Source organism: Protopterus annectens, chromosome 6.part1, assembly GCF_019279795.1.
Source record: "Protopterus annectens isolate FY-2018-M chromosome 6.part1, PAN1.0, whole genome shotgun sequence".
Lineage (NCBI taxonomy): Eukaryota > Metazoa > Chordata > Ceratodontiformes > Protopteridae > Protopterus > Protopterus annectens.
Window position 1 is genome coordinate 519,174,444 of NC_056738.1, and position 26,967 is coordinate 519,201,410.

At 42.1% G+C, this 26,967-nt stretch overlaps 1 protein-coding gene and 1 non-coding gene across 2 annotated transcripts in view; one reads left to right on the forward strand and one right to left on the reverse strand.

The window, feature by feature from the left end:
* The window catches only part of NBEAL1 (neurobeachin like 1), a 2,263,075-nt gene that overhangs the window by 588,252 nt on the left and 1,647,856 nt on the right, over positions 1-26,967 (forward strand). Inside the window, exon 15 of the mRNA XM_044075407.1 lies at positions 22,899-22,997. Coding sequence (XP_043931342.1) covers positions 22,899-22,997 — 99 coding nt within the window. The remainder of the gene's footprint in view (positions 1-22,898; positions 22,998-26,967) is intronic.
* TRNAE-CUC lies at positions 1,091-1,162 on the reverse strand. The gene has a single exon. It is a non-coding gene; the product is annotated as a tRNA-Glu (tRNA).

Sequence of the window (26,967 nt, forward strand, 5' to 3'; positions counted from 1 at the left end):
TCACTTTTAATTTCTGTTTTTTACTTTCAGATGTAGACAGCTGCTGATCATCTTGCTGACAGTCAGGACTATGACACCTTGTTAATGGACTGTCAGTAAGCATTAATGAGAAGTGTTTTCTGTCTTGAGGTTTCATGGTTAAAGATTTTCATCAGAGACCATCAATGAAGGAAACATCCCTGGTCATACTGTATGGGTTTGGTGGTGGGTGTTTATGTAATGTGAACTTCCTCTTGGATGTCATATGTGTTATTTTCTTTCTTGTGTATCTATATTATTTGCACTGAATTTCTCTTGTGAGCTGAAATTTTTATTACATTTAGGCTGCACTTGTGTGGTCCTAACTGACAGTAAAGTTTCTTTGAATCATATTGAAGGGACATATAGTCTTGTATTCTCCCTTTTTTCTACCATTTTGCACCCCCTCGTTTGTGTGAACTCCAGCAGAGCATCAACTGCTGTCTTAAGTCTGCTCCTATGGCTCCTTTTACCCTAATGTCCTCTGCTGGGACAGCACCGGTGGTGGTTCAGGATTGGGGATATAGTAAGATAGAGGGAGCAGCCATAAGCATCATATATGCTGTCATACACACCAGGTGATGTTTTCATAGGTTCATAGGTTGATACTAGGCTATCTGCCCTAGGGCATTTATAAGCCTACCCAGAGTGTGTTTGGCTTTTACCACCCTTTTAGATTAGTTGACTGGGCCTCTGTATAATAGGTCACAGATGGTCGCCCTTTTAAGGTTAGTTTACTGCACCTCTGTCAAGCAGGGACAAGGAAGAGATCCCAGGGGTAAACTTACGATCTCCCATCCACTCGTCAAGATTTCTCTTGAAGAGGGTCAGTGAGGGGCTCTGCCTAACATGGATTGGGATTTTGTTCCAGAGTGAGGGGAGCCTCTGGGATATGAATCTGTCCCTCCAGCGTGTCCTATTTATTTCTGTGTTGAGGTTCAAGTCCCTGGAGCATGTAGCTCTAAGGGATTTGGATTTCCTGAGGTGAAGCATGTCCATTCATTCTGGGTTGGACATGGCTTTATACGTCAGACACAGATCGCCTCTGAGTAGGCAAAAGGTGCATTGAAGCTTCCCTGACCGGGAATCGAACCCGAGCTGCGGCGGTGAGAGCGCCGAATCCTAACCACTAGACCACCAGGGACACCCCTCATCCCTCTGTAACTTGGTGGAGCTCGTAAGGTCACACATGTCATCACACATGCTGTCAGCAATAGCTCCCCATTCAGTGTCAAAATACTGACAGCAGTCTGCTTCACATTTATGATGCTGTACCTATAACCATGTATGTTTCTGAGCATGTGCAGTCCCCCCCCCCCCAAAATGGGCATTCTGATAAAAAAAAAAAAAAAAAAAAAAAACACTCTTCCCAGCCCCACCCCCCTTTTCAGCTCTTTCATTATCAGAAGTTATAAATCAAACTCATATAGGCTAGATTGTAGTCAGGGCACATCTGTGTCTCAGATTCCAGGACTCTTGTCTTTCTTCCATAAAGTTGCCACAATGTTGTGCAGGTTGGAAGTGGCCAACCTATAGTGATGTCTTAAGTACCAAGTCTTCCTTTCACCTCTAAGTTTTGCTTTCAGATCACTTATGAAGCCTTCACCAACTGTCCAACAGTAGTTTACTGCTATCATTGGGCATTCCAATAGGGGTAGGGTTCTCCAGGATTCTCCTGTCTTGAGAGTGCCATCGCAAAAGACTAAGTATGTTTTATACGTCATCCAGAGAAGTTGTTTGATGTTTTGCTGATACCTCTGTTTCTGCTAGATCAGTTTATGATAGCGGAGTTAATTGCTTTGTCCCTGTCTTTTACCTGTAGATACTTTTAGCCAGTGTAACATGCTATAAGTTTTTTTACACTTCACATCTCCTGTAGGTGAACTGCGCATTTTTGCCAGCATTTCATTCCTAAGCTGATTAGACACCATTTATAGTCACCGAGCGTCAATCCTTTTATGCACTTAATATCTTCTTTTACATGTATATCACGTCTGTCTGTTTCCTCACATTGGATTTTTTTTCTGGCCATACTCTTGTCAGTTCTTGAAACATTGTCCTTTCACTGCTAAACCTGTTTTGATTTATTCATTCATAAACAATTGCAGAACTTTCCTTATAACTTTCAGATCACCAAGCAAATAATATTTCTACAAGCCACACCTCCTACTACTGCTATCCTATCCAATTCACAGTCTCACAGATTGTGTAACTTCCTTCACTTAGTCACACCTACATACCACTTTAACCAACCCACCACTATCTCACTAAAGTCCTATACCATTACAGCCCCTTCCACTCTACCCCCTACTCCCACCACACACCCCTCTACAACATATCAGGAAACCCTACTTCACATACAACTATCTTATCATGTCTACAACTATCCTCCACTCACAACTTAAACTACCTATCACCTTCTTACTATTATTCCTTCTCATTACTACCTACTTCTTAACCTCCTATGAACACTCCTTAACTATTTCTCTCTCACTTCCCTCAAAACATACTAGTACACCTACAACATACCTACCTTCATCCTATTTACCTACCTCATCACAAACCATATATCTACTTCCCAAATACCATAGACTATTTCATTGTAAACTACTAAAAACTAAATCAAAGAAAGTATTTGACACATCTCTAAAACACATATCCAAAAACTATGGTCTACTACTCCATCTACTTCAGGACGGTGACATACACCCCAATCCAGGCCCTCAACCTACAACTACTGAAAGACACAGTCACCATATAAAAGCTCTCCTTCCTCCATCAACGATAACTACAAACATACTATCCTTGGCCCACCTAAATATATGCAGTATCTGTAATAAAGTTAGTCAAATACACGCCCTACTAGAAGTACACAACTTTGACATTCTATGCTTATCAGAAACCTGGCTAAAACCATCTATTAAAGATATTGAAATTACCCCACCTGGATATAACATTGTTAGACTTGATCGCACCTCCAAGAAAGGAGGTGGAGTAGCTATCCTATATAAATCTAACCTGAAGCTTACTCTTCTTGACATTGCTCTTACCCAAAACAATAATGTCGAAATAATCTGCTCTACAGTTCAAATTAATACTACTAAATCAATAAACATCATTTGTGCTTATCTGCCTCCAGGAAATAATATCCCCACATTAGAACAACTTCTTGAACAACTCTCAAATTACCTCCCCAAGAAACACTACTTCTTGGAGACTTTAACATTGACTGGAAATCTTGTAACAATGCTAACCCTACTTCCCATTTAAACCTTTTGGTTTCAAACAACTAATTGATAGTGCCACTAGAATAAATAAAACAAGCAAAAAGAAACCACCTTAGACTGGGTTCTTACAAACTCCCCTCACAAAGCTACAAAACTGGCATCCTTCCTGATGACCTTAGCGATCACTCCCTCACATATGTCATTAGAGCTAAAACTCATCAAAACTTACCTACCTCACATAGAACACTATATTCAAAGAAACAATTTAATCCCCAAAGATTTCAAACAGAACTCTCACAATACAATTGGACCCCTCTAAAGCACCTCTCTCTCAACAAAGCCATAGAATATTTCAACTCAGCATTCCTTACAATCCTAAACCACCATGCCCCAAGTTGTACCATTAGAATAAAGACCAGAACAGCACTCTGGCTTACCTCTAATACTAAACAAAAGATCAGGCTTAAAAATAAATCTTGGAAGAAATGGCGCTCCTCTAGAAACCCAACAGACTATCAAAGCTTTAGAGAGCTGAGAAACAAAACCAAAAATGCTATTATTTCAGACAAAAAGAACTACTATGTAGAACTTCAGCAATCCACAAAAAAAGAACCAAAAAGGTTCTGGTCTACTATCAATCATCTACTTACCCCAGGTAAAATAGTAACACCTAACCCACAGAATCTAGATCCTGATAATCCCTCTTTAATAGCCAATAACTTCAATAGCTTCTTTACTACTTCCATACAAACACTAGCAAGCCATTTATCCCCTGATGCTTCCCAACTGATCTTAAGTAACACCAACAACGTCATTCCTTCCCTTCAACTTCAACCCATACCCACCTCCTACATACAATCTCTCTTACAAAAACTTAAACCCACTACCCCTCAGCAGATAAGCTTCCTGCTGAATTCCTTCAGGTAGCAGCAAAGCTATAGCCTACTCTGTTTCGATCCTAATAAACAGATCCATAAAAGAAAGTGATTTTCCAGCAATCTGGAAGATATCACACATCATACCCTTACATAAAGGAGGCAAATCCACTGACCTCTCTAACTACCGCCTAATAGCACTATTATCTCCACTAGCTAAAATCATGGAAAAATGTATACACAAACAACTACTTAACCATCTCCTTCAAAATAACCTACTAGCAAACACTCAACATGGATTTAGACCCTCACATAGTACGACCACTGCACTACTTTCCTTTACTAACACAATAAACTGTAACCGTAATAATAACAAACTAACTGCTTCTCTTTTCCTACACCTGTCAAAAGCCTTCGACATGGTCAACCATAAACTTCTCCTACACATACTAAACTCACTTGCCTTGGATTTTTCCTCCTTAACGTGGTTCTCATCCTACCTTGAAAACCGACAACAAGCAGTACTCTGGAAAAATTCTCTATCTGCTCTACTACCTATCTCCTTAGGAGTACCTCAAGGATCAATATTAGGCCCACTCTTATTCTCTATCTTTATTAATGATCTTCAATCATCTATCCATAACACTACCTGCATACAATATGCAGATGATTCTACCATCATCTGTACAGCTCCCACCCAATCTGAACTCCAGTCACTCACACAATCTACCTTTTCAACCGTTGAACAATGGTTCTCAAAAAGATGTCTCCTTCTCAACTCCAAGAAAACAAAACTATTACTATTCTCACCTACCCGCAAATCTCCTCAACTAAATTTTACTATTACTGCAGCTGACAATTCTCTTATCTCCCCAGACTCTACTACCAAACTGCTTGGTGTTACTATTGATAATAATCTTAACTATGATTGTCATATCAATAACACTATAAAAGCAGTAAATAAAAAGATAGGTTCACTGTACAGAATAAAACCCTTCCTTACTCCAGAAGCACGGACCACCTTAGCTCAATCACATCTTATCTCCACCTTACTGTATGCTTCCTCTATTTACACCAATCTCTCTAAAGGTAACCTGAAAAAACTAACTACATCCTATCATAATATAGCCCGCTTTGCCACAGCATCCCAGTACAGAACTCACCACTGTAATAACTTAAAACAATTACAATGGTTAGAACTACCTAACAAGCTTATCTATCAACAACTCTTAATTACACATAACATTCTTTATCAACCAACAAAACACCAGCTCTCAGTAACCTCCTTACTCCCTACAAAAACTTGAAACAGTTATGATCTGCGAAAAGATACAAGTCACCACAACTAGAATTACAAATTCAGCAGGTAACTGTCTATTTTCAAACTCCATAGGGAAAATATGGAATAACCTCCCCACACATTACCTCACTAGACTCCTTTCAACTTTTCAAAAAACAACTTCTATTACATCTTAACAACTTCTGGCTCTGCTCCTGTACCAATCCAGACTAAATGACTTCTTCGCTCTTCAGCCATACCTCCCTACGTAAAAATCACTATCTTTCCCTGCTATTTCAAATGACTAAATTACTGTACTGTTCTAAAAAAAAAAAAAAAAAAATATGAATATATAGCTTAGGCTATTTGTTTTTTACCTGTTTTTTTTCCGCTGTATTTTCTACTACACTAAAATGTATGCATTGTTGCTTAAATGTTTAACCTTGTTTTAATTGTGGAGCTTTTCTCCCCGGGCCTCCACTGAAAATGGAAATTATCCAGCTGGACTAGCCCGGTCAACAAATGTAAAATAAAATAAAAAATAAATAAATAAATAAATGTTGCTGTGACAGACTGGAATAATTTATTTAGCCTTTCTATTATGTGCATCTTTTTCCTAGCTTAAACTTTGCAATTAAATCGTACTTCAGCAATCACAGCAATGTTCTGTGCAGAGTTGATGGCACCTCGTTCAGTAACGTCTTATACTGTGTAATGGCTTGTGGTCTGTTTATGCCAGCACTTTTCTCATAAAATATATTCCTGGAAATTTTCACAGCAATATACTATAACAAACAACTTCTTTTACCAGAGCATACCTTTTCTGACATTCAGTAAAAGCTCTGGAGCTATAAGCATGTGGTTTATCTTCTTGTAGAATCTTTATACCAGTACCATTCTGGCTGGCATCTGCATGTAATGTGACTGATCTTACTTTTATCAGAATACTTTAATGTAGGCACTTCTTTCATTGATGTTTACGAGTTTAGAAGTGTTCTTTTTCCTTTTACGCCAGTTTCATTCCACATCGTGTTCTATTAATTTCCTTAATGGCAACTTTGGGTTATTGTATCATCCCAAGAAATCTCATGAGCACTTGTTTATCATAGAAGAGGCATTTGCACAGCTACTTTGATTCTGTCTGATTTCAGACTTGTATTTATTAATACAGCATCCGTAAATGTACGTGTCTGTCAGACTGATTTTGCACTTTACTTTTATATAGTTGAAGTTATTTGTGCTCATTCTGTTTTGTAGCTCAGTCTTCTTGCATCATCCACTTCTTTAGTTTGACCCTGCGATAGAATGTTTTTCATCTTAACACCATGAAGCCCCTTGATTATTTAAAAAACTTCAGGTACTGAGTAAGTACCATATGGCTATCCTTCAAAATGTACCATATGGCTATCCTTCAAAATGTGTTACTGTCCTCTATGCTAATTAAAATTACATAGTTTGAAACGTTCCTCATGCGACGGCATACCTTAATCCCTGACTGGCATCAAGCACAAAGGAATATTTGTGCCTGGCTTGGTAGATACCACTTCTTCAGTTGTACAAAACATGTCGGACTTTTTATAACGGGTATCTGTACAAAGTGTATGCAGCTTTTTATAGAATCGAGATTTTATAGACTTGTATGAATTTAAAAAAAAATGTCTGGTTTCACTACAGTAACTATGAAGTTGACCCATTTCATACGCTTGGTTTTCCTTTATTGCAAGGTTAATCTTCTCTCAGATTTAACTGCTTAAAACTTACAACTACTGAAGCCTTCCTTGAAGAATGTAATAGTACTTCTATATGAATTTAAGCAAATCTTCACTTTGGTGGCTAAATTAATATTGTCTGTGCTTTGCGGTATGTTCTTTGTCATGTCAGACAATGTGGTGAAAAATGAGCATTTGCTTTATTAGCTATCTGAAACTGAATGTTGTATTTTGTTAATTCATTTATTTCTTATATTTACACAAAAAACAGTTTCCAGCCGTTGTACATGATGTCCTGAATAAGCAAGCTGTTTACACATTCATGACAACAGCTTACTGCCTTGTCAAATTTGGTGTTTTAGATTAAGTGGATTGCATGTTATTGTTGAGACATCATTTCCTTAAGTGTCCCACATTTATTTTGTGCTTCTCAGTCTGGATTTTTAAGAGATTTTTTTCAAGTCTCATTTTTGTACTTTTTTCTAGCACACTTTTAACTGCTCATTCTCTGTAAACATCCTGCCCACAAACATTTTATTTTCATGTCTTTATTCTAGTACCTGCAGTCTTTTTGGGTGAAAATGTGCCTTTCATTTTAAATGTTTTAGCAAATTGATTTTCTATTCCACACTACTTTCCCATTGATTAAGCACAGAATATTTTTTAAATTTGTTTTCCCCTATTAGACCCAGTTGCCTGCTGACTGTCTGGATGACCACCACAAACCTGCTGCATTCATAAGGGAAAATTTTTGTGTGAACTAATTTTACTTGTGCATTGAGTGTGCATTAAGATCACATGAGGGCAGACTTACAATTTTTCAGGTGATGATAACATTAGAAGTCCTGCCCTCCCCTCCCCTGTTCTAAGCAGATGCAGTGATCTTGTCATGTCCCCCTCACCTGTGCCCCTCCTCCCCTGGGGGAAGGGCAGATGGGCAGAAACTTCTTTCCCCCATCTCCTCTAGTGACAAGGATGCTAACAGGACTGTAAGTAACTGTAACTGAGTGACATTTAGGGTGTTATCCTACTGTGCCATGGAAACCAGCACAGAATATTTGTTTTATCATGCTTTTAGCTGGACCATGTACAGAACTTCTCAGACATGTTTTTCTTGGTTTAACATGCTTCTTATGACTTTGCACCATTTTTTTTTACTTATTTTAAAACCTTTTCTGCAGGCAGCAGCATGTGTTTGTCTGCTGTGATATGTTCTCTGAAGTAATTTTACTTACTATAAACAAAGACATTGGTAACTTCCAAACTCTGGATCCCACCCAGTTCGGGTTTGTGAAAGGCAGATCATGCCTCCTGAACCTGATCGACTTCTTTGAGGCAGTCACCAAAGCCGTGGATGAGGGTAAGGTGTTTCATACAGCCTATCTTGACCTCACCAAGGCTTTCGACACCATCCCCCATTCTGGAATTATAGCTAAACTCACTAAACTAGGTATAAATCCTTATGTCACAAGATGGGTTACCAACTGGCTCACTGACAGAACCACACTATAAAAGTTGCAGACTCCAAATCTGACCTCAAAGCAGTGACAAGTGGAGTACCACAGGGTTCCATCCTGGGACCTCTCCTGTTTGGTATCTACTTCTCTGAAGTACAGGCTAACACAGAAGGCCTCTGGCTAACGAAGTTCGCAGATGACTGCAAACTAGGAGCCATAGTCAATTCCCCAAATGATGTGGACATCCTACAGAAGGGCCTCACTGAGACAGATGCCTGGTGTCAGAGCCATGGCCTCAAGCTCGATGCCAAAAAGTGCAATGTCATCCCCTTTGGTAAAAACTCTGTACCCATGAACAACTACCACATAGGCAGCAATCTACTTAACACCGAATGCGTGATAAGAGACCTTGGGACCCAGGTGGACAGTAGTCTCTCCTTTGATAGTCACATCGCCACAGTAGTCAGGAAGTCCTACGTGGCACACCTCATCAAAAAAGGGTTCTCATCCAGGAAAAAAGAGGTCATTGTTCCCCTCTACTCGTCACTCATTAGACCCATTATAGAGTACAATGCCCCTTTTGGAATGTACCTCACAAGACATCTGCAGCAGCTGGAAAGGCCACAGAAGTACCTCACAAAGAGGATTACTGGCCTCAAGCAAATGCCCTACACTGACTGCCTCAAAAAACTCTAGCTTTACTCCATAGCATATCACCTAATCCGAGGTGATCTCTGCCTAACATATAAAGCTATGTCAAACCCAGAGCTGTTGGACATGCTACACCTAAAGAAATCCCAATCCCTTCGAGATACATGCTCTAGGGACCTAAACCTTGTCACCACAATAAACAAGACACGCTGGAGGGATAGATTCCTGTCCCAGAGACTTCCTATACTCTGGAACAAGCTACCCATCTATGTCCAGCAAAGTTCTTCATTAGCAGTCTTCAAGAAAAATCTTGATAAGTGGATGAGAAATAGGAAATACACCCCGGGGATCACTTCTGTGTCTCTGCTGGACAGTGGCACAAGAAAATAACTTTCTTGGGTGGCGTAAGCTATGGAACCTTGTTGGCTAGGCTTACGTAGGCCCTTGGGCCGATAGCCTAGTACCTACCTATGAACGTATCAAGTTCTTTAACATTAAATCTGATTCTATTTCCTTTTGCTAATTGTGTTTGATACCATAGCAGGTGCAGTGTCACTTGGAGTCCTGTACTGTCTTGGAGAACAAGTGACAGATAAATGGTGGACTTTACTGAGATCAGAGTAACTCTGAAACTGTAGTCCCATCCTTTTAGTATTCTCCCTTTCCCTCTAAAAACGGTCAACTTCTCCTGCAGCATGCAGAAATGTAGCACATTTCATCTTTTTGCTTCTGTAGGTGCACTGTTAAGAATAAAGCAAATTTCTAAATCAACGCTTTCCTGTTCTTAGACAAATTACCCTAAAGTGGAAGAGGTTCTGTGGTGCCTACAGTTATACCATTTCTCACAAATTTGAAACTGCTAATATATAGTTACTTCTGACACGGTGACATTTAGTAATTAAATTTGCAGGTAACGCAATGACGTTCATGTTTCTATGCTGCCAGCTTCATTAGCTTCTACTTTCAGACTGTGAAGTCCTGTCCAGGTTGTGCATATTAATTAAATGTAATCCTAAGTGCAGTGAGTATTGAAGTGCAAATAGTGGGAATATATAAAATTCTAAGCTTGTATCTGTGTGTAGATGTCCTTCATGGATGCATCTGCAGTCATAACAACTGGGTTGTCCTGTCGTCAGGCAGCCCTTCAGTCGGCCGGATTCCAAAGTCCGGGTCCGGCTTCGGCTGATGTCGCACTTCACCCGACGTCATCTCTATTGGTCTTCGGGTATAAAGGCATCAGCCGACGCCTTTCCCAGTCTTTCTTGCGCGTGGCTCAAGCAGAAGCTGTTCACAAGTGCCGGTCGGTCGGATCCAGAGATTACTTCTACCGAATACTACCAAGACTTCTAAAGCTAAGTACCCGTTGGGGACTCTTTCTTGCCTCAGCCGATGTCAGAAAAAGTTAATAATTGTTTAACCTGTGGGAAACAAATACCTCATAAAGATTTCCACTCTTATTGTCTGCCTTGTTTAGACCCAGCCCACGACGTAGCAGCCTGTTCGGCCTGTGCTTCTTTCAACCGGCGACGCTTAGGCGCCGGTCGGAGTTTGCAGAACAGTTTTTCGGTTCTGATTTTGCGTACATTATGCCGCCGGATCCTCCGACTACCCAATCTGCCAAAAACGCAAAGATAAAGACCGACACTCGGTCCGCGGTTTCGCCGAAACCATGGTAAAGCAAATCATGAGTGTCTTGGTTTCGGCCGAAACCGAGAAAACTGATCAAAGTACAGCTGAATCTATCTCTACAACTGAGGCCCCTGCTACCACTCTTGAATCGGCCTCAGAAATTTTATCCACTACGGTGGTTGCCACTGACTTATCAGACACCATTCCCTTGGATGTCTCTACCCCAGCACGTGGTGCTGCTAGGCCTCCAGCAGCCATGTCCATTAAGGCCTTCGCCAGGGCTAAAGCAGCCAAGACTACTAAAACAGTGCCTGTTAAACCCCCCACAACCAGCCCCTCTTCTAGTTCTCAAATGCTTACTTTGGCAGAAGATTTAATTTCACTAATTAGAGGATCTCAATCTCACCCAGACAGGGCCTCTCAGCCCCCAGAGAAGAGACCTAGGGCAGAGCCCCCTGAGCCAGTGTCCTCTGATGATTCTGATGATGAATCGGACATAACTGACCCACCAGAGGCTCCTTTCTCCAATTTTGAAGATTCTGATGCTGAAGAATCCATTCCAGCTGCTTCCCCACCAGAAGAATTCTCCTTTGGGGAAACCTTACATGCCATGCGAGAGCAGTTCCAATGGCAGCAACAGGATTTTTCAGACTCCAGAAAAAGACTTAGGACCTTTCTGCACCTTCCACAGCGCAGGCCCTTAGCTATACCTCCTGTTCTCTCTGTGGTGGATAATGCTTTCAGTGATGTCTGCTCCGCTCCAGATTCTTTACCCCCAGCCCCTGCCAAACCAGACAGATTTTACAGGGTGCCAGATACTCATCACCACCTTTACAAGGCCCCACTTGCAGACCCCGAAACTATATCCCAGGGTCCCAAGGCAGTAGCCGCGACCATAGCTAAAAACCCTATTCCTTCTGAAAGGGAAGCAAGGTCATTAGACAGATGGGGTAAAAAGGTCTACACTTCAGCTACTCTCTCAGCTAGAGCTTTAAACTGTCAGTTTCACATGATACAATACCAAGAGTTTATGCTTGATCAGTTAACTAAAAAGCTAACCACTGATCAATCTCTTGATAAGAAATATGTATTAGAAATGGTAAATAACATACAACAGGTTAGTAACCATTCCTTAAAATGTGGCTATGATGCACTGGAGGCTTCATTTAGATCAGCCATGACTGGCACAGTGATAAGAAGGCATGCATGGCTAAAGGAGCAAGCTTTACCGGATCATGTTAAAGCTAAGTTGCTAGATGCTCCTATGGATAGGACAAGTTTGTTTGGTACACCTGCCCAGCAGGTTATGAAGAAAATGGAAGAAAAGGCAAAATCTGTTCAAACGGTTAAAGATTTCTTGCAGGTTCAACCCCCAAGGTTTAGCAGGAACTGGCCTGCCAAAAATTGGTCCTTTCCTGACTCCACAAGATCTCAAAGGGGCAGGAATAGACGTTCCAGAGGCAGAAACCAAACCAGAGGAGGTGCCTACAGAGGACGACAGTGGCAAGGTAACAACAGAGGCACAGACACAACCACTGCCACTACATCAACACAACCACAGTGACTTAACCCTAAATCCGCCTACCAGGGAACAAATAGCAGCTCCTCTAGGCGGAAAGTTAACCTTATTTTCAAAGAACTGGCACTACATAACAAAAGACAAGTGGATTTTACAAACCATAGATCAAGGTTACCGGTTCCACTTCCACACTTTACCAGTCAAAAAAGGAATGCCAAATCTACCTCCAAATCAAAAAACAGAGGCTCTACAACAGATAATGGAGTTAGCAAACATGAGAGCTGTGGAAAGAGTGCCAACAGCAGAGCAAGGAAAGGGATTCTACTCCAGACTATTCCTAGTTCCAAGAAAGGAAAAAAGTTGGAGACCAATTCTCGACTTGTCCACCTTAAATACATACATCATTGTCCCAAAATTCAAAATGCTGACCCTACAGCAACTTCTTCCCATGCTGGGCAAGGAGTGTTGGCTGGTAACTCTAGATCTCAAGGAGGCATACCTGCACGTCCCCATTCGACCAATCTGCAGAAGATACCTCAGATTTCTTGCAGGATCAGAGCACTATCAATTCTCAGCATTGCCCTTTGGCTTATCTACTGCGCCCAGAGTATTCACAAAATGCCTGGCATCAGTAATCGCCCATTGCAGACTACAGGGAATTCAAATTTACCCATACCTGGACGACTGCCTGCTACAAGGCGACAACAAAAGCAAGCTGACAACAGATTTACAAAGGGTCATTTACTTGCTACAAGCACTGGGATACACAGTCAATTTACAAAAGTCAAGGCTGATACCATCCCAAACAAGGACATTCTTGGGCTGAATTGGACACAGTAAAACAAATGGCATTCCTAACTACAGAAAACAAAAGAACTCCCTCTTTACTTCTTGGCACTAACAAAACTGAACAAGTTAACAGCAAGAAAAGTACTGCAGGCCTTGGGCTTCATGGCATCATGCATAATCTTGGTCCCATTTGCCAGACTACATATGAGAAAACTACAGTGGTACCTAAAGAATTTATGGTCCCAACACAGACACAGTCTAGAAACAGAAATCCCACTAATTCCATGCTTAAAACAGGAGTTCCTATGGTGGGCTCAGGCATGCCAGTCAAACCCAGGCCTACCCTTTCGCAGATGTCAAGCAAGCCAGACCATCACAACAGACGCTTCAGACCTAGGATGGGGGGCCCACATGCTGGACAAATGCGTGCAAGGATTGTGGACACAGGATCAACTTCACCTGCACATCAACCTAAAAGAAATGCTGGCAGTAAAACTGGCAATCCAAAAGTTCAGACCATTTCTCAAAGAGGGCCAGTTGATGATAAGGACAGACAACACCACAGTCATGTGGTACATCAACAAACAGGGAGGCACTCATTCATACCCCTATGCAGAATGACTTTGGAGCTGTGGACCCTGGCACTCAGTTACAACATCCAGTTACAGGCAATATTTGTACCGGAAAAGAAAATACTCTAGCAGACATATTAAGCAGAACCACATCGGATGCCCACGAATGGAAGCTGCACCCGGACATCTTCAAGACCATCTCAAAGAAATGGGAATGCCTCAGATAGATCTATTCGCATCACCTCTCAATCACCAGCTCAAAAATTCTGCACAAGGACATTCCACCCACTAGCATGGAAAGTGGATTCGCTCTCCTTCAGCTGGAAAGGCCTAACAGCATATGCATTCCCACCTCTTCCCTTGATACACAAAGTACTACTAAAAATCAAGGAAGAACGTCCAAGGATAATCCTGATAGCTCCAAACTGGCCAAGACAACACTGGTACCCACTGCTGAGGAGCATGTCTCGAACAATATGTGGCCAATACCCCTGATGCCTTTGATGTTAACTCAGAACAACTACAGCATCTTACATCCAAACCTAAAAACGTTGCAACTGACTGCATGGAACATCACATAGCAGCAGCTAATCCAGAACTTTCACAAAGAGTTAAAGACATTATTCTTGAAGCACGCAGACCTTCAACAAGAAGGAACTATGCTGGAAAATGGAAAAGGTTTGTCATTTGGAGTACTGAAAGAGGAAAAGATGTGTCAAACATAGATATGCCTAACATTCTGGAGTATCTGGCCGAACTTCTTCATTCAGGCCTGTCCTACTCCTCCATCAAGATACATGCATCAGCTATTTCAGCAGAATACAGCTTTGATCCACCTGTTTTTCGCACCCTTTGCTCAGGCAGTTCCTCAGAGGAATCAAGAATGTAAAACCTCCAAGGAAACCACCATTACCAGCTTGGGACTTGAACTTTGTGCTAGAAAAGTTGACACTATCACCCTTTGAACCAGCAGCAACAGCAGACCTACAACACCTGTCATGGAAAACTGCTTTCCTACTGGCAATTACTTCAGCAAGGAGGGTTTCAGAACTACAGGCCTTAATGGCAGTGCAACCCTTCCTAATCTTCCACCAAGATAGAGTGTCCATGAGGACTAATCCTACATTTATGCCTAAGGTGGTATCCAGAGTGTCTTTAAACCAGGCAATCCACCTACCTACCTTCTTTCCTAACCCACAAAACAGAGGGGAAAGAATACTGCATACCTTGTCTGTACATAGACAGCTACGCTACTACTTGGACAGAACAAAAAGTAGCAGAAAGACTGACCAACTTTTGTAGCCTATGCAACAGGAAGGGAAGGAAAAGCTATTTCCAAACAGACAATCTCCAAATGGATAGGAAATTGCATACGATTCTGTTACTCCTTCCATGGAAAACCAATTCCACAGAACATAAGACCTCATTCTACAAGGGCAACAGCCACTACCACAGCCTTCTTACGAGGAGTGGCAACCAAAGACATTATTGAGGCGGCTACTTGGACCTCCGTGCATACATTTGCCAAGCATTATAATTTGCCTCTATATTCCAGATCCCGAGCAGGGTTTGCCACTGCTGTACTGCAAGGGATCCTAAACACACCATAATCTACTTTTATCCTCCTCCCCTAGTTGGCTATGGTATTCTACCCAGTTGTTATGACTGCAGATGCATCCATGAAGGACATAGTACAGTTTTGTACCTACCATAAATGTAGATGTCCGAACTGGATAGCATCTGCAGTCAGGATTACCCTCCCTCCTTCCCCTCTGTGGTACTCCTAGGGTGTTTACCCTCCTAATAGCTAGCTGGTGGGGAGTCTTTTATGGTGTATTTGTTTGTATATATGTACATACATGCTTATTTTTGTGTTTACCTCTATCTTTTTGGAATCATTGGCATCTATTCAAATTTTAGCCTTCAAGAGGGCTACTGGCATCTGGGGCAAGAAACACTGAGGAAAATGGCGTCGGCTGATGCCTTTATACCCGAAGACCAACAGAGATGACGTCGGGTGAAGTGCGACATCAGCCGAAGCCGGACCCGGACTTTGGAATCCGGCCGACTGAAGGGCTGCCTGACGACAGGACAACCCAGTTGTTATGACTGCAGATGCTATCCAGTTCGGACATCTACATTTATGGTAGGTACAAAACTGTACTTTCTCTGAGATGTGGCGAGTTGAGAGTTAGTGTTCTAAGAAGCTAGGGTATGCAGTGAGGAGTGAAACCCTGCAAAAAAGCTTTTTGACTTTTTTTGTCATAATCACAGTTTATTTTCCTGCATGTCTGAATTTGCTTTATTGGGTTCGCATTTTCTTTAATAAGTGGGCAAGAAACCCAGTCATGCAGTGTACATACTGAACTTTGATAAACTCTAAAATGCCAGTCCATTAAAGTTGTTTACACTTGTATTACTGGGAGATGAGAGAGGCACAATACAAGGAGGCTAGCAAAAGGACAGCAAAGCAGGTGAGAGGAACAAGGGCATAAGCTAGAAGAGGGTTGGCATAAGGTGGCAATAGCTGGAAACTAAGGTTTCTTTAGTTGCATACAGAAAGACAGGCAGAGGCCCAACCAAGCTGACCAAAGATATGAGGGATACCAAATCACTTGCTTTATTATTTGCAAGGGAAACTGTAGAGGGTGAATTGATGGAAAGGAGGTAAGGCAGAGTGGTAGAAGTGGTCAAATACCACAATACTGAAGAGGTTGAGAAGGAACTGGGTTCCTTAAGGGAAGATTAAGCTTTGGGACATGGTGGGCAGCCTCCTGGTGTCTTCAGAAATCTGCCCGCTGTGCTAGCAGCTCCCATGATAGAGGTTTTCAGCAGATCACCAGTAACATTTTAATTGGCCTGAAGACTGGAGGACTTTTAAGTATGGCACATTATTTTAACAAGGAGGGAGCAGAAGAAAATGAAACAAAAAAAAGTCTTAGCCTAGTAGTTTGCAGGGAAAGTCATGCAGATAGTCTTGAGAGAAGGACTGATTACTGTTCTAGAGGAGAGCAAAAAATGTGACTTTTTTGGCCAGATGAAGCTGTCCATGACCAGATTATTTGTTTAATGCTACAGGAGAACTTGACCAGGAAGAATTAGAAGACCTCTACCAGAATTTTACCAAGACCTTTTGCACTACCCCTCTCATCACCTTCCCATGTGTATGAATAAGTAAAGCTACCTGCTGAGGAATTGCAAACATTGGTCCTTTGTCCACTTTTTGCTTAAGATGTAATCTGAAGTGGTAGAGGTCAGGAGTTGCCTTTGAATGAATGATGGGGGTAGTCATGTGCAGCAGTGAAGATCTTTGAATGGTGGATAAAGTAGGCAAAAAGATGAGAGGTAAGGTTCAGTGCAGGCTGCTATAAAATTCTGTGCTCTGACTTATTATCTGGAAAGAGTGTAAGTTGTTGGCATCTGTAGAGAAAGAGTGTAAGTTGTTGGCATCTGTAGAGAAAAATTATCTGGGGATTTTGACTGTATCTGGATGAGACCAACAGGAGCAGAATGAGGGGGAAGGGCAGGAGCAGACAGAATGTTAAAATGTGGCCTTACAAGCTGGACATCAAAAGCAGAGATGTTAATGTTTTTGCTTTAATGTCTCTAGTGAGGCTACATCTTGAGTAGTTATGTAGTTATGGAAATCTTACAAGAAGAACAGCATACTGCTGGAAAGGGTCCAGAGGAAAGTCTGTAAAATGGTATGAGGTGGAGGAAAAAGGCCTGTAATAGAAACTAGAGAAGTCAAGAGTTTTTTTCAATAGAGACTTTGATAAACTGGGACATTTAATGGTAACACTGTGGTTCCAGCAGGTTATTTTTATAGGAGGTAGTCTGGGCACTGCAGAAGAATAACATTTAGTGCCAAGGAGAGTGATGATGATTTTTGGATTCTTATTTCATTATTAATGGATCCTTACTCCAAACTTAGTTAAGTTGCATGTCAGCATCATTTTATCATATTGATGTAGCATGGGTATCTAAGAGGAAATCTTGGTAGCTGCTTAATATTCATTGACTTCCAACACCTCTTCTACCTTTGGTCCAAATACTTTCTATTTGGCATCCTTTCTCATTGATAAATTAGACTGCAACCAGTGAGTAGAATTCCCTTTTTTATGTAATGAAAAATGCATTTATTTCTCATATCAGATAGATCATATCCGATAGATCATTGCAGAAGTGAGGGGCACTCATACCTGTAGGCACAGGGATTTGTGTGTCCAACTTAATTTGAAAAAACTGCATAAAAAAGCTATTTTGTATATTTTCTTTGTGTATTTTTTCCCCTAACAGATTTTTATTTTTCATTTGAATTGTACAGGTTATAGGTCACATTAAAGGTGGGAAAAGCTCCCCATCACTCACTTTAAATATACTAACTCTGTGGGAGCACAGCAACTGAAAAAGAGGTCAAGTTTGAAATATGTAAAACCTCAGCCTGTCCTTGTCAGTATGATCCACTTGACTAGATGGCATATCAATAAGCACACACATTTGCTACTGAAAAAATGGTGTGTGTTATAATTAAAAACACACAGAAGTAGTAGTATTTTGGAGAGTTATCCTTCCTAAAATCTGTAAACCTTGATTTAAAATTTGAAAGTTCTTGCACAACTTCTTTGATGTTCATCGTGTTTCACTGTTGCAGTCATGACTGTAGGGTTCTCCCCTGCCGGCAGGCAGTCCTCGGTCGGCCAGAATCCCAAAGTCTGGGTCCAGCGTCGGCTGCTCAGACATGCTCCCTGACGTCAGAGCGCCAGGAGTACAAAGCTGACAGCCGACGCCATGTTCTCCAGTCTTTCTTGCCGTGCGGTGATAGCAGTTTGCATTTGCCGGTCGGCTGACTCCTGACAATTTTTTCTAAACGACTTCAGTCCGAAGACTTTCTTCTCCTACTCAAAGCTAAGTACCCTGTTGGGGAAACTTTTTTCTTGCTCCAGTCCGATGTCAGAAAAAGTTAATTGTATTTCTTGTGGGAAGAAAATGCCTCATAAGGATTTTCATTCTTACTGTATTCCTTGCTTAGGCCCTGACCACGACGTAGCTAGTTGCCGGGTTTGTGCTAGATTCAATCAACGTACAATTAAACGAAGGTACGATTTTGCATTTCATTACTTCGGTAGGCGTTTTAATTACAAAATGTCGTCGGATTCGGTTCCGGCTACCGGAGTTTATAAATTACGCAAGGATAAAGACAGGCCTCCGAGGTCCAAATCGGACGATATTGTACAACAAGGCTCTTTCTAGTCCCCAGAAAGCAAAATTCATGGAGACCCATTCTGGATCTGTCAGTCTTGAACACCTTTCTCGAAATACCAAAATTCAAGATGCTTACTCTACAGCAGCTACTTCCAATGCTGACCAAAAATGCATGGATGGTAACTCTGGATTTAAAGGAGGCATATTTACACATTCCCATCAGACAGGAATGCAGAAAATGCCTCAGGTTCAAGGCCGGATCGAGGCACTTTCAATTCTCTGCACTGCCCTTTGGATTGTCTACTGCGCCCAGGGTCTTCACCAGATGTCTGGCTCCAGTAGTAGCTTATTGCAGACTAAAGGGAATTCAAATTTACCCTTATCTGGACGACTGTCTTATTCAGGCAGACAGCAAGGATGTCTTACTCCAGCATCTAGAATTTGTTCAAAATCTTCTCAAGTTTCTGGGATTCACTGTATACATAAAAAAGTCAAATTTGATACCCTCACAACAGATCACCTTTCTGGGTGCTCTTCTAAACACAACAACCCAGATGGCATTTCTGACATCCGAAAAACAATTACAGCTGGCTTCAACTTTCAAAACTTTGGCAACTTTAACTCAGCTATCTGCAAGGAAATTCCTGCAGGCTTTGGGTTACTTGGTCTCCTGCATCCTTCTCATACCATATGCAAGACTTCATATGAGGAAAATACAGTGGTACCTAAAAAGTGTATGGTCTCAGCATTGCCACAGTTTAGACATACAGATCACCGTCCTGACTTGTCTTCAAAAGGAATTCCTTTGGTGGTCCAAGGCATGTACTCTAAACATAAGAAAACCTTTCAGTCTGCCTCCAGCCACTCAGATACTAACCACGGATGCTTCAGATTATGCATGGGGAGTCCATTTTCAGGGCAACTGTCTGCAGGGCCTTTGGACAAAGGATCAGAAGCACCTGCATATCAATTTAAAGGAAATGTTAGCCATTCAGAATGCTCTTTGGGCTCTCAGGAATCTTCTACAACCAGGACAGCTACTGATACGGACAGACAACACCACAGTTATGTGGTACATAAACAAGCAAGGGGGATCTCATTCCTGTCCCCTTTGCAGACTAGCCATAAATCTATGGAACACAGCTCTAGCTTGCAAACTGGACCTTCAAGCTCAGTTTCTACCAGGGAAGCAAAACTGCCTGGCAGACAGTCTGAGCAGAAACCTGTCAGACCCACACGAATGGATGCTGGACACCGAAATATTCATGATGATTACAGCAGTCTGGGGATGTCCTCACATAGACCTCTTTGCATCTCACGTCAATCATCAACTACAGATTTTTTGCACCAGGACATTCCACGAACTAGCTTGGAAAGTGGATGCACTATCATTCAGTTGGAGAAACCTCTCTGGGTATGCCTTCCCGCCTCTACCTCTTCTTCCACGGGTGTTGTTAAAGATCAAACAGGACAAGCCCAGGATGATAATTTTGCTGGCCCCAAATTGGCCTTGACAGTTTTGGTACCTAACACTGTAAAACCTTTGTCTGAAGCCCCCTTGGGTATTACCACAGACTCCGAACCTTCTGTCCCAACACCAGGGTCAGGTTCTGCACTCCCATGTCAAAACTCTCAGCCTGGCGGCCTGGTTAATCCAGGGTCTTTGATTCATTCTCTCCTACCCAAGCAGGTTATGGATGTCATTTTAGAAGCTAGACGTCCTTGCACTAGAAAATCTTATGCAGGAAAATGGAAAAGATTTTGCTCCTGGATGCAGGCTCAGGATTCTGATCCTCTTATTCCTACATTCCTCTGATTTTACTTTACCTGACAGACCTCTTACATAAGGGTCTCTCTTTCTCTTCCATAAAGATTCATGCCTCTGCTATTTCTGCTCATTATAATACAGACCCTCCAATCTTTTCCCATCAGCTCATGAGACAGTTTCTCAGAGGAGCTAAGAACTTAAGGCCCCCTAGATCTCCACCCATTCCTGCTTGGGATCTCAACTATGTTTTGGAAAAACTCACCTTACCTCCTTTTGAGCCTGCTGCCACATCTGACATCAAGTTTTTATCTTGGAAGACAGCCATCCTGTTAGCTCTTACCTCTGCCAGGAGAGTTTCGGAGTTGCAAGCTCTCATGGCTGTGGAACCTTATATTATTTTTCATCAAGACAGGGTGTCTTTAAGGACTAATCCTACTTTCATGCCTAAGGTGGTTTCCAAAGTGGCTTTAAATCAAAGTATTCACTTGCCAACTTTTTTCCCCAGTCCTCAAAATAAGGGGGAAAGGATCTTGCATTCCTTGGATGTACACAGACAACTACGTTTTTACCTGGACAGAACCAAGGACATCAGGAAATCAGAGCAATTGTTTGTTTCTTATGCTTCAAGTTCCCAAGGTAAAGCCATTTCAAAACAGACCATTTCTAAATGGATTGCTCATGGAATCAGATGTTGCTTTTCACACCATGGCAAGCAAATCCCAGGGAGTACAAGGACTCACTCTACCAGAGCTGCTGCCACTTCAGCTGCCTTCCTCAGGGGAATTCCTACCAAAGACATTTTGGAGGCTGCAACTTCAGTTCAGTTCAGTGCACACTTTTTCCAAGCACTACAATCTACCTCTCTACTCTATGTCTAGGGCAGGCTTTGCTTCTGCTGTCTTGCAGAGCCTTTTAGCCACCCCCTCTACTTTATGACCTCCTCCCTTTTATTCTGCTTTGGGATTCAACCCTACAGTCATGACTGCAACAGTGAAACACGATGAACATAGTACAGTTGTGTACACTTACCATAAATGTAGATGTTAGAGTGTTTTCACTGTTGCAGTCTGGGTTTCCCTCCCTCCTATCCCCTCTTATTTTTTCTTTTGTGTGGTTACCTTCTTCACCCTTCTTTTGAGGTGTATTTGCAAAGGGTATGGGATCTTACTCATTTTGGAACTCCTGATGTCTGGGGCAAGAAAAACTGGAGGACATGGTGTCTGCTGTCAGCTTTGTACTCCTGGCGCTCTGACGTCAGGGAGCATGTCTGAGCAGCCGACGCCGGACCCAGACTTTGGGATTCTGGCCGACCGAGGACTGCCTGCCGGCAGGGGAGAACCCTACAGTCATGACTGCAACAGGGAAGACACTCGAACATCTACATTTATGGTAAGTGTACACAACTGTACTATACAGAGGGCAAATATATCTTGACTTTTTCAACCAGAGGGGTTGACATTTTCATCTTTCTATTGTGATATATAACTTGTAGAGGTGAATCATTTGAGTGCAACTTTTTTCTATACTTGAAAACATTTCCTGTTTTTATGTACTCATTTTATTCATGTTAAAAACAACTGAAGTGGAAAAACTTTTTTATTCTTTAATTCCATATTCTGTTTTGTTGTTAGAAGGTGAAGTCAGCAACCCAGTGCATTTCTTTTAAATACGTGGATTTTATTTGGGGAATTGTGCTGAATAACAGTGTCAGTTACAGTGTAGTTTCTACCTACTTATTTTCTGCAGGCGTTTTTAGGTACTGTTTAATTTTGTGTTGACTGAGAAGGGCCCACTAAAATTGTGTGGTCCCATTTGTTGGTGAGATTTGAAAATGGGAGGCTACCATACATCTGTACTCATTGTTTAAAATGCTTTTTTTTCTTCTTAGTTCTTGTTTTGTGAATGTACTGCATTTCTGTTTTACTCTCTTGGTAATGTTATTGCAAAAGACCAGTATTTACTGTCAGGAAGTTCTAAAACAATTTGTAAAGATCACAATATTGGCTAGCGTTAATGTTAGGAACCATACAGATGAGCAGTAAAAGAGAGAAACAAAGTTGGAAACTGCATGCTAAATGACTGGCACACACTGTCCTGTTAATGCATTGAATGGGTTGCAATAGTACTGAGAACGGATTTACCCTTATGTCACTCTTTAAACACATTTCTTATATTGACCTTCATCTGATTTGTTTTACAGGAAGTTTTTAAGGAGCGCATTGGGTACGCACATCTTTATGAGGTACTAAAATCCTTGGGTCAGCCCTCCAGAGACCTGTTAAAAGAACTCATGAACATGGTGAGGCATTCATTTATTCTTACTGTAGTCCTCCATTTGGGCATGGATTAATTATTTTGTAGTTCTCATCTGAAATGTGGAATCGGGGTAATATGTATAGTAGTTCAAAAACCTCAGCTTTGGCTGGCTAAGATCTAGCTGTATTCAACTGGACGTACAAGAGAATTTAAGTACCTTTTATCTGCACTTTTTTTCAAATACAGCATTTTAATTGATTTATTTGTGTTGCATTGAATATTAACTGAACTGGAAGTTTTGACTCTTTCAGTTAGTTCCTCACCCACCCTCTCTGTTTTTGTTTTGGTGTTAATTTGGTGGCTTTGAAACTGCCTGCCCCTCTTGTAAATTTGTGTTTGGATACTCCTTCTGGGCCCATCAAATTTACTCACTCAAATGAGTGCAGTGAGATCATATTCTGATTTCAGGCACTCCTACTGTGTACAAAGAGAGCATCTGGGAAAGAAAAAACATTTTTTAAAGCTCATCTCCTGCCTTTCCTGTAAGTGGTTTACACTGTTTGTAGGCTTCTGATCCCCCAAGCCTTTCTGTGTTGGAGGGAAGCCTTCTAGCTTAATTTTGTTTCTTAGGACTAGCCAGTTTTCTAGTTTAAGCACTCAAATCTGTTTCTTTGAACTCAGCACTTGTTCAGAACTCGTCGTAAGCACTAAATAAGCTGCAAATTACTACAGCACTCAACTTTCCTCACTTGTCTACAGGAAAGCAGTTTTTAGTACTTAATAAATAAGCACCTATCCAGGCATGTCTAAGGGTCAGCTCCTGGTGATTTCTCCGGTCTACCTGATAAATCTGGGCATCTTGGGGCAATGCAGCAATTGCCTCATGTACACAGACAACCCTTTCCTCCTACCACCCAACACTACAACCTGTGAGAGATGCACTTGTATAGCCAAACTGGATAGCAAAGCCCTCTTCACCCAAGACTGGACTAGACCGTCAAGAGGAGAAGGTAAACACTTGCACTACACCACACTCATCACATAATCCCTCAAAACCTACACCACCAAAACATACACATAGAAACACAAAACACACACCTACATTCACGGAGGCTCTCAATAAAAACCTGCCCAGGCATCAGGGACCTCCAAAGCAGAAATGCAAGCAAACTCCACCCCCAACACAACCCAAATAACACATAGCGTACAAACTCAGTGTGCCACTCAACCACAGTCCGTAAGGCATAACAACGTACCCAACACTCTAGTCATAGGTGACTCTATGGTCAGGCACACTGATGTTCCACTCACCAGGCTAAACAAGGAGAAAGTTACTGTCATTTGCCTGTCAGGTGCCAGGATCCACCACATAACGCACACACTCAGGTCACTCCACAACAATTACAAATATGACACTGTCATTGTCCATGTTGGTGTGAATGACCTGAGACATACCTCCCTGGACTACATGAAAAGAGACATGGAGGAGCTCTCAGATTTTGTAGCCCAGGCAGGTATGACCCCAGCCCTGAGTAGCATCCTGCTATCACCCAGAATGATAAAACAGTACAAGGACAAAATGATTGACTTCAGCAATTGGCTAAGCTTCTGGTGTCATTCTAAGGGGATCCAGTATTTGTCTGCCTGGGACGACATGATCGACAGACCACGATGCTTTGCCAGAGATGGCCTGCACCCGTCACCCTTGGGATTCCAGATACTGGCCAAGGTTCTTGCCACCCCTATAGTGCCTTTTTTAGGCAAGGTTCAAATGACAAATTCACCACCGTAACAGGTACAAGCAAGCAAATTCTGAGGGTAATGCTACTCAATGCTAGAAGTCTAAACCTCAAAATGCACTCACTCAAGGCACTCCTTAAAATGGAGAACATCGGCATCTGTGCAGTGACAGAGATCTGGTTCAAAGCTTCAGAGAGCACCCCTGCATTACCAGGCTATAATTCATACCACGCCTTTTGGTCACCTAACCCGGAACGAAGAACTAAAGGTGGAAGCTTGTCCATATTTATTAAGGATATCCACACCTCCAGGCTAGTTGCATAGCATAATGCATCCGAGATTATCCAAGTGCAGCTAACTCTGGGCAAGACCGCAATCCAAATTGTAACTTGCTACATACCCCCCCACCATACCCCAGGATTCCCACTCCTCGTTTCTTGATAAACTGGAAAGTATTAGGGTACAACCCAACACCCTAATAATGGGCGATTTCAACTACCCCACCATTAACTGGGAAAACAACTCATGTACCAACTCTTTTGCTCAACGTTTTTTGGAATTCATAAATTCCAATGCCTTGGATCAACTTATTCACAGCCCCACTAGGGGCAGCAGTATCCTAGACCTGGTCATTACCAACATGGGCAACCGGTGTTCCACACCAGAGGTCAATTCCTCGTTGGTCAGATCCGACCACAAGCTAATCACCCTAGACATTTACATCCCACCCCCAATTAGGGAAACCACTGTAAAAAACTGCTCCAAAGCCAACTTCACACTTCTTAAGACAGAAGTGGGAAACTTCATGACACCCATGCAGATGGACAATAGAGGTACGACTGCTGAATCCTATACAAATGCACTTTATAAACACTTACGAGTGCATGGATCATGCCATCCCTAATAGAACCAAGATGCTATCCTCCAAAAAAAGGAAGCCAATCTGGTGGTCCTCTGCCATAAACAAACTCTACAACAGAAGAAAGAAACTGTTGCAAAAAAGAGTAAAATCCCATGGCTGGAGGGAACTCCCTGGTCAACCTCAGTAAGAAGCTGAGATCCCTCATAAAATCTTCCAAAGCTAGTTACAAAAACAAAATTGCCACCGACTCTGAAGACCTCCACAAAGCATTCTATAGCTATGTCAAGAATCTCAATGGCAACACTCAGATCTGCTCTGAGCTACAGCACAATGGCACTAAATATACAGAACCAACTGATATTGCCAACATCCTGGCAGATAGGTTCAGTGCTAACTTTACCCCCTCGCACCCCCTAGAGGGCTCATCTCTGTACTGTTCCTGTAATCATGGCTGCACAGGTAAAAAACACACTCTCCAAAGCCAAGAACACAGCATCCATGGGACCTGACAGTATCCCAGGCTGCGTTCTACATGAACTACAGAATGAACTGGCACCCTCCCTAAGTACCATGTTCAATCATACCCTCACCTCAGGCTTTGTGCCCACTGAATGGGGCACCACGACGGTTATCCCACTCCACAAAGGGGGAGCCACGACGGACCCCGGGAACTACCGCCCCATTAGCCTGACGAGCCTGGTCTGTAAGGCTATGGAACTTGTCATGGAACTCCTAAACAAAGACACAGGTAATCTCCAAACTCTGGACCCTACCCAGTTCGGATTTGTAAAAGGCAGATCATGTCTCCTAAACATGATTGACTTCTTTGAAGCAGTCACCAAAGCCATAGATGAGGGTAAGGTGGTTCACACAGCTTATCTAGATCTCGCCAAGGCTTTCAGTACCATCCCCCACTCTGGAATTATAGATAAGCTCACTAAACTAGGTGTAAATCTCTGTGTCACAAGATGGGTTGCCAGCTGGCTCATGGACAGAACCCACACTTTGAAAATAGCAGACTCCAAATCCGACTTCAGACCAGTGACAAGTGCAGTACCACAGGGTTCAGTCCTGGGTCCTCTCCTGTTTGGTATCTACTTCTCTGAAGTACAGGCTAACACAGAAGGTCTTTGGCTAACAAAGTTTGCAGATGACTGAAAACTAGGAGCCATAATCGAAACTCCTAACAATGTGGGCATACTACAAAAGGGCTTCACTGAGACAGATGCCTGGTGTCAAAGCCATGGCCTGAAGCTCAATGCCAAAAAGTGCATTGTCATCCCCGTTGGTAAAAACTCAGTACCCATGAACTACCACATAGCTGGTAGTCTACTTAATGCCGAAAATGTGATGAGACCTTGGGACACAGGTGGACAATAGTCTCTCCTTTGATAATCACATCGCCACAGTG